Here is an 8,067-nt window from a genome sequence, read left to right as displayed (position 1 = left end):
GGGCTCGATTCCCGGCCGGGCCAACCGGGGAGATTCTTCAGGAGGCAAAGCCACAATCGGGCCACCCCTTCTTTCAGCGCTTTCCTTCTGCGAGCCCCACCGCGCGCGGAGCGGAGAGAATCGTGGCCCACTTTCCAAGAGCAGCACTCGCTTGCGCACGGAGTCGCGGAGAAGGGCTGCTAGCTTCTTGCGCGGTGTCTCGCTGAACCACGCGGGCCGCTTGCGGCTTTGCTGGCTTCGCGCACCTTCTTCAGCTTCTGCCGCTCCCACAGCGACGTCGGTGGAAGCAGCCGCCCAAGGCCGTCTCGGATTTCTGCTCGGAGCGTCCGCTGCCAAAGCGGCTCGTCCATGGCCTCTGGGAGCCGGGTGTTGTGCCAGAGGCTCCGACCCCGGAGGTGTCGTTCCGTGGATGCGGTCATGACGGTGTCGCGCGTGAAAGCGTCTTCTTTCGCGTCGTCGTCGTCGTCGTCGGCGGCGGCGGCGGCGGTGCCAGCGCCCAGCGCACTGCGCCTCAACAAGGCCATCCAGGACGCGGAAAAGCTGACCGGCCACAACACGAGCCGGATGTCCGAAAAACTTATGAGGATCGGCGAACTGCACACTTTCCTTAGCACGGTGGGCAAGATGATGGGCAGTCAGCATCCCATTGTGGACTCGGTCAAGTAAGTGTCTTTGCTCGGCCTCTGTCGTTTTCGGAGGCAACACAATGGCGACTAGGCTTCTGTACTCCGTTTTATATTAAGTCCGGCCAACGCTACGATTCGACGAAGCCAAAGCCAAAAGTTCGCCGTCACGGCGGTCGTCGTCTTTGTGCGTTTGCTGTATCACCGCGGCTCGACTAATCATGCACAGTGAATACGCCGTGATCCCGCGCTTCTTTCAGTGCCCGATTGCTTTAGCCGGCGGTAGCAAACGCACGAAGACGACAAACACTGTGGCGACAAACACTGACGACGAACGCTGTGACGACGAACGCCGTGTTGGCAAACTTTTGGCGCTGCTTGATTGGTTTCGCCGAATCAGCGTTGGCTTCGGTCGGACTCACTGGAAAACGGAATACAGGCTGCCATCGGGATGGTCCATCAACACACTTCTGCCCACGAAGAAAGACCGAGTTCTTGTTTATTTGACGGATGTTCCCAAATTAAAACTTCTGAAAGGTCAAAAACAACCAGTGTTGTGTCGACCACGGATGTCTACATTTGTTTGGTCCCGGACACGATCCTGGGGAAACTAGCCCCTTAACGGCCCCGTTGTAAAGAACAAAAAAACGCAGCTTAGGTTTGCATTCAACCCAAGATAGAAAATAGTAGATCGTTTTAGTAGAACGTTCCGATGAATTGGATAACAATGCCCGATATTCCGCCGCAGCCTTTGCGCATGCGTCGTAGCGTTATCGGGGGTATTGGAAGTAGGGAAACGATCTACTAAAACTAAAACACAAAATATAGCACTTTACGCTCAGCTCGCGGGTCTCGAGGTTGCAGCCAGCAAGTCTCTTCATACGGACGCGATCGAAATGGTCTTCTGTGACTGTCTTATGTTTTGAGCCCCTTTTTATTTATGGCGTGCCTCATGGCGCATCCGGAGAAAAATCCGGCTCGGTCAGCCCAAAGCTACATCCAATGAGGTTCTTTAGCCTCCGTCGAGCGGTCCTGAAGTCAGTGCAAAGAAATGTGTGCGCCCCCCCCCCCCCCCCCCCCCCCCCTTTACTTTCGGTGAAGAAGGCAATTTTGCGAACTGGCGTCGTTGTGAAATCTAATGGTGAATTCCACTCGTAGATCTGGAGCGCTTTCCAAAATCCGCGAGGGAGGCGAAATTCCGCTCCGTGGGACCCGCTCCGTATCGACGAGGGGAAGATAAACTTGCATTTTTGGAGCGACCTCCCCCACACCCCTCCCCACCCCTTCTCCTTCCGCCGTTCAAAATGGCCGCTGCTCGAACTTGACCAGCCCACCAACGCCTCAGCCGGCTGATCTTTCCGACGACCAGTGACGACTGTCACTGCTTAGCTGCAGAAGTAACACGCGACACAGGCCGGGCGGAATTATACGTACCACGGCGCCCATGTCACAAATAGCGAAGACGTCCGCGTTCGGCACCGTCACATACCTTTCGGCCGCCTCGAAGCGGCGGGGCACGGACAGCGATTGCCAGCGGTGGAGTTCAGATTGCTAGTACGACTTTAATAAACACAGAGGTAACAAACCATCACTTGCGCGGTCGTTGCCTAACCACTTCTTGCTTTATTTCACGGGAAAACGCCGATGGAATGCAGTGTAAAAAGGTAAACAATCACTGGCTGCAGAATGAATAGGCCTAACCTTGCGTCTGCCTCCGGCTTTTCTGTCGTTCTTTTTTTCGTTCTTCCTCGGTGATCACAGATGTCAGCGCTTACGATTTGCCACGCTCCACATTCCCGGCTTTTTATCCCTGATCTACGCGAGGTAGAAGCGTTCGAGCCGTCACAGTCCAGAGTAAAGAACCGACGCACCCGAACAGATCCAACTCCACGACCCGACCGTGGCCCGACCGGCCCGCCGATCTCTCCAACCTCGCCGCGCATGCGCACCGCCGATTTAGACGGAAATCACGTGGGCCGCTCTGTCAATTTCCGGAGAGATCTGTGAAATCCCGCAGAGCAAGTTCGGCGGAGTTTGGGGCGCTCCGTGGAGCGGGCGCTGCCAGAGATCTACGAGCGGAAGATGACCAACTTGAGCCAGATCTGCGAGCGGAATATGCGCGCTCCAAATGGAGCGCTTTTGGAGCGCTCGAGATCTGCGAGCGGAATTCACCATAACTGACGAATGAAAACAATTATGTAAGCTGATTGACGCAAAGGTTTTCGGTAAACAATATAATAAGAGACAACATGCGAGGCAGAACGTTAGTGCGCTCCAGCTAATCCGCGAGGCCGTGTATAGAAGCAAAGAGGTTTTAATTCGCCTGCTTATCGCAGAGGACACGACCATTCCCAGCGACTCTACTCGTTTGCGCGTCTATTAATCTTTGGGCAGCTTTCCTCGTTCCCCCGTAACACGGCGTCGGCGGCTTCTTCGCCTTTGAAGTTTGTTTTTGCAGAAAGAAACAGTCTTGACATAGCAGCCGGAACGGGCCGTGTTCTCCTTTCGAGACCCGCTAACCCGTTCTGCCAAAAAAAGCGTGTTGGCCGCGCACTAGGGGGAAAAAAAAATACTATGATGACATAACGAAGATTGTTGTTTAGTTAGGCGTTTCTAAAAAAAAAATCGCTTCAAATTTAACCATTTAACTTCCGTCTCATTGACCTTATACCAACGAAATCGCTGCGATTCTTCAATCGCAGTGATATCTTTTTTTTTTTTTTCGTTAACACGTGAATCATAATGCCGACAATTCAAGCATATCATCCCATAAGTAGTAGATGAATATTTAACGAGAAAGCGCGTCGTTGAGGAGGAAATATGTTTGGTTTTAGTGCAACAAAACGTAAGGTTTTGTGCATCAAACACTTAATGATTACTCTACCACTTTGTGGTCGTGTTTTGTGTACTCGAGAACAATTGTGCACGCGGAACAGAAAATGATACGAACAAAAAGTGAAGCGGACTGGCTTCTCAAAACATCTACAGGTAAACGCAATGTTTAAATGAGATATCTCGATTCGAGGTTGCAAAGATTGTCCTTACTGTCTCACCTTCAAGAAAAGAAAACTTATGGGCTGATAGTAAACGACTTGCAATCTCGGATTCGAACATATTGGATAAAGATGCATTTTTTTTGCGGTTAACTTAGTCTTCATAAATACTGGATTATCAACGAAGATTAGCTGGCTCAACGTTTCAAAGAGATATAGTCACTCATAATTTTTTCCGAGAGAGTCTATTCCTGCTTGGCTGCTGCTTAACGCCTCCGAGTGTTAGAATTTGCTCACCCGCTTCGTTCCAGACCCGATCCTAGAAACTCAGAGCCTGAGAATCTGGGCAACAAGTCCCTAGCATAGCCTCCTCTATATAGAGGAGGCTATGTCCCTAGAAACCCCGACATTGCTGGGGAAACTGCCCCATCTTAAGCGAACCTCATAACTAAAACACAATCTTTTTAATATTCCCAATCGCATTATGGCACAGCGAGTTCGTTACGACTCAAGTGTACAAAAATGCTGCTTAAGAAGTTGAGGTGGTGCCGGCATGCGAAGAATGATGGTGCTACCTGGTTAAAATCTTGAGGGTCCATGCCCTCACGACCACGGTGTCTGAGCGGCACCGCCTCGCCATGGTACAAGGGTGGTAAAATTTCGTTCGGATTTCTGGCAAACGCCGTGACGTGCGTAATATTACTACGGGCTCAAGAAACCGTCCTTCCAGGTTTCAAGGCCGCGTCTCGCGCTCCCGCACCTGCGAGAAGGCACTAAGCCGACAGTGCCCTGCAGGGAGACGCGCGAAGCCCGAGCGAAATTCGACCCTCTATCCTTTTGACAAAGATGAGAGAGAGAGAGAGAGAGAGAGATACAAGGGAAGGTCCTCTTTCTGGCCTTGTTCAGACTAGGGTGCCTCACGACACCCCTCACTTCATCCACCGTGCTCAAGACCGTGTCAGAATCCCTCTTTATCAGAGTGACACAAAAGTGCCTGGGAGGCGGGGGGGGGGGGGGGGGCTGCAGCCTGATAATAACCGCTTTTTTATGATTTGAACAAATAAGACAGTTGAGAAGAAATCAATACGAGTGAACAAATGATCGTACTATCCGGAGTGATAACCCATCGCATTCGAAAGCCATTTCTGTAAAAAAAAGAAGCCATAAAAATCAAAACACAATCATCCCTAAAAAAAGTCATCTTAGAATTTTATTAAAGAGCAAATCCGGACAATATATTTGAAATTTAAATTATGACTGTTTTCAGCTAAGGCAGTGTCTGAATCACAAGGTAAAATTTTTTTTCTTCACTATTCTGTGTAGTTTTATAAATATCAAGGCTCAAAGTTTGGTTTCGGGCGTCCACGTTAAAACCCAAACCATCCGTTAGAGTCATGCCAACACCTATCATCAGTCGTAGGGTGTGGGATGTTGCTAGCTACCAACAAACACAGGTACCGATAGAGTAACCAAAGGATTATCTCAACAGCGGCGATATCTCAAAGGAGACGTCAAACCTAGTAGCCCGCGGTCCCCACATCTCCGCGGCAATCTAGACGACGTTTAGGGCTACATTACCGCGGGTCGGTTCGATTAATTACCTCCGTCGGTGCCAATGATCGTCTACCTTGTCTCACTCTCTCGAATATAGCGGAAGAGAAGACACACGTACCCGAGTAAGGACAGAGTCCAAGAGCATTTATTAACATACTCTTCCAAATGAACTACAATGTCCCCATCCAAAATGCCCCCCGCGCCGGCAAGGTAAGAAAAGGTCCTTACCTGGCCAGACGCGGGGTTCCGGAGAGCCAAGACCGGGGAAGCGCCGGAGAAGTCGCCGACACACGTCCCATCTCTTTCGCGGTCACCCGGACGAGTGCCTTTCCCGAAAGCGGGAAAACAAGAGGCGAAACCTCCTCGCCTGTCAGCAGTGATCCGCATCCGAGCGGGGGGACGGAAAGAGGTCCCCCCGGGAGAGAGTGAGAGGAGAGCCCCCCAAGCCAGGCGGCCCTCCGCCTCACGGACAGGTCGGAGCTCACGGCGAAGAAGGCCGAGCGTTCCGACCCGCGGCCGTTATCACAGCCATCGGGGAAGGGAGACCAGAGGAATCCCCACAAGGGACGCAACATGACGTCATCGTGGTGCTGCGGTACGCGGTACAACCAATCAACCGCAGCTCCCACAAGGGTGCTGCGCCAGTACTCGTTGACCAGAAGCTAAGCCGCTGGTTGCCCGCTAAAGAGCAGCTGGTCACATCTTTAAAATAGGTTTTAGAGGAGTACGCGGCTTCACTTCACGTAATATTTCGGCTGTGATCATATTTCGTGCCACTAAAGCGATAACAATCATTCATTTAGGTGTTCTTTTTTTTTTTTTTTTTACCGGAGTTGCCCTTTAACCGTAGTTTTATTGACATAGTGAGCGCACCACAAACGTCACATTATGTAAAAGCTTAATAACCAACTTGTGTATTCTCTCATATTCGAAGTTTCAGAAGTAGTAGTTGCTCCCGGCGCCGTCATTCGTACAGCACAAAATGTCGCACAAAAGGTGCGAATGTAAAAACACTGTTTGTGCACTGAAAACTTAGAGCCAGTGACACCCCAAATATCGTATTTGTTTTTGTTGTTAAAAACGATGCAAGTTGTAGTCATAGACATGCAAAAAAATACCAGAACGCAAAAAAAAGGAAATTTCTCACGCGCGCGCGCGCCTTTTTTTTTATTTATGACGCTATTCTCTCCCGCTCCTCACCTCCTCGCTTCTTTTTGTTAGTTCGATTATTCAAATATGAAATCGCTTATAAAATTTAGAAGCTTTATAAGTGATATTTATATAATATTTAATAACGGCATTCGTAAAACATGTTCCTTAACAGAATTGCGAACGCCCTACGGCCCTTCTTTTTCAAATACCGAAAATAGGAGTCCGGGGTGATTTCACCTACTGGCTTTTATCCTTTCTAAGAAGACATGGCGGCTTTCGACGCATGTAGCACTAAGGATGATCGGCAAGCCGGGGAAACGGACGAAGTTCTCTTTTTTAGGTGTCCGACGACATCTCAGATTTCGAAAAGAAAATAGTCAGACGATCAACATTACTGGGTCTGTGTGCCGTAGTTTTGCTTGTGAGTCCGCCGTGGCAGCTTTTCACGCAGAACCGCTGCGAAGTTGCCCCGTACGTCGCTCACAAACGTCAACTGCGCGTTCTCTTCGACCTCACACCGTTTCCAAGAATTTGAGATCGCTAAAATGGCCCTACAATAACCCCAAACTCGAAAGTGAAGTGTCGTCTGCTCACAGTGATAGGCGTCACGCACGGAGCGGTTGACCGCGGGACGCGGGCGAACACGACACGGAGGCGTGAGAAAACTCGAGTTGCAGGACGACTCAATATTTGACGTCACTGCACTGGCGCGGATCGCGCGGGAACTTGGAATTCATCTTTTGGAAATTGTTTTTTACTTCACAAATACTGACCTCCCAAGTTTCGAATTCTAAGGGTAAAGTCCAGGCATCGTTTTCAATTGTTTCGGATAATAAATAAAAATATGACTTTGAGCTGTCAGTGCTCCTTCAAGTATATACAACTCCCCCCCCCCCCCCCCCCCCCCTTGCTAGATTTTTTTCACCGCAGAAATAATCTACGCATCGGCGAACGCTCATTCTTTCCCCAAATACCGAGCTAGACTTACGAAGCGGGGGCTAAAATTTCAGAACTATCCGCTATGTCATTCGAAAGGTATGTCATTTTATGAAAATTTCAATTGGAAAGATGGGACCCGCTTTCGGTAAATGACACTATTCTGTTCCATGTATTTTGAGAACTCCATCGGCCGCCAATTTCCCCATTAAAAAGTTGAGACAATCACAACTTTTGAATGAAGTAACAGTGAATTGTTCTTAAATTTTGGCATCTCGGTCGGGACGCTAAACACATTTGTGCGAAAAAAGGGTGATTGGCGACGCGTAGTTTATTTTAAAGGTAAAAAGAAAAAAAAAAACTATTAGCTTTTCCACTCTGGTGAAGAAAGAAGACCAGCCGAGCTGTACAATGGGAAGTAATGGCTGGCCGCAAGTCGGCAAGCCAGAGTGGAAAGGATCCCGCCATCTATAAGCGATGGTGGCAACCAGATACGTGGTTTGCCGCCGTTGCTCATAGATGGCGGTAGGCGTCGAGAGTTCGGTGTCTTCAATAGACTACTTTCATAAAGCCCTGCATGCAACACGGCGCACGTTACACCCTGGGAAGTAGTTGGCCAGGGAGGGGAGTGGCCTGGTTTCGGTTTCGATCGATACGTCGACAAGAGGTCACACACAGAGCGTGGACTATTAACGGCCGTTATCTCATGCTTTCTGGTCCCAAGACCGTCATTTGTGGTCTTTAACTAACTTAAATGACCAGACCTCGAAGTTTTAGCACAAGCCCGAGACGTATAGCTTGTCTTAACG

At 49.7% G+C, this 8,067-nt stretch overlaps 1 protein-coding gene across 1 annotated transcript in view; it reads left to right on the top strand.

The window, feature by feature from the left end:
- Nucleotides 1–382: 382 nt before the first annotated feature.
- LOC115314907 (all trans-polyprenyl-diphosphate synthase PDSS2) overlaps nucleotides 383–8,067 on the top strand; it is a 54,323-nt gene continuing 46,638 nt past the window's right edge. The window contains exon 1 of the mRNA XM_029974013.3: nucleotides 383–662. Coding sequence (XP_029829873.2) covers nucleotides 418–662 — 245 coding nt within the window. The 5' untranslated portion in view covers nucleotides 383–417. The remainder of the gene's footprint in view (nucleotides 663–8,067) is intronic.

The sequence above is a fragment of the Ixodes scapularis genome, unplaced genomic scaffold (assembly GCF_016920785.2).
Source record: "Ixodes scapularis isolate PalLabHiFi unplaced genomic scaffold, ASM1692078v2 PGA_scaffold0__279_contigs__length_252992795, whole genome shotgun sequence".
NCBI classification, from domain to species: domain Eukaryota; kingdom Metazoa; phylum Arthropoda; class Arachnida; order Ixodida; family Ixodidae; genus Ixodes; species Ixodes scapularis.
This window is presented reverse-complemented; position numbering and strand designations above follow the sequence as displayed.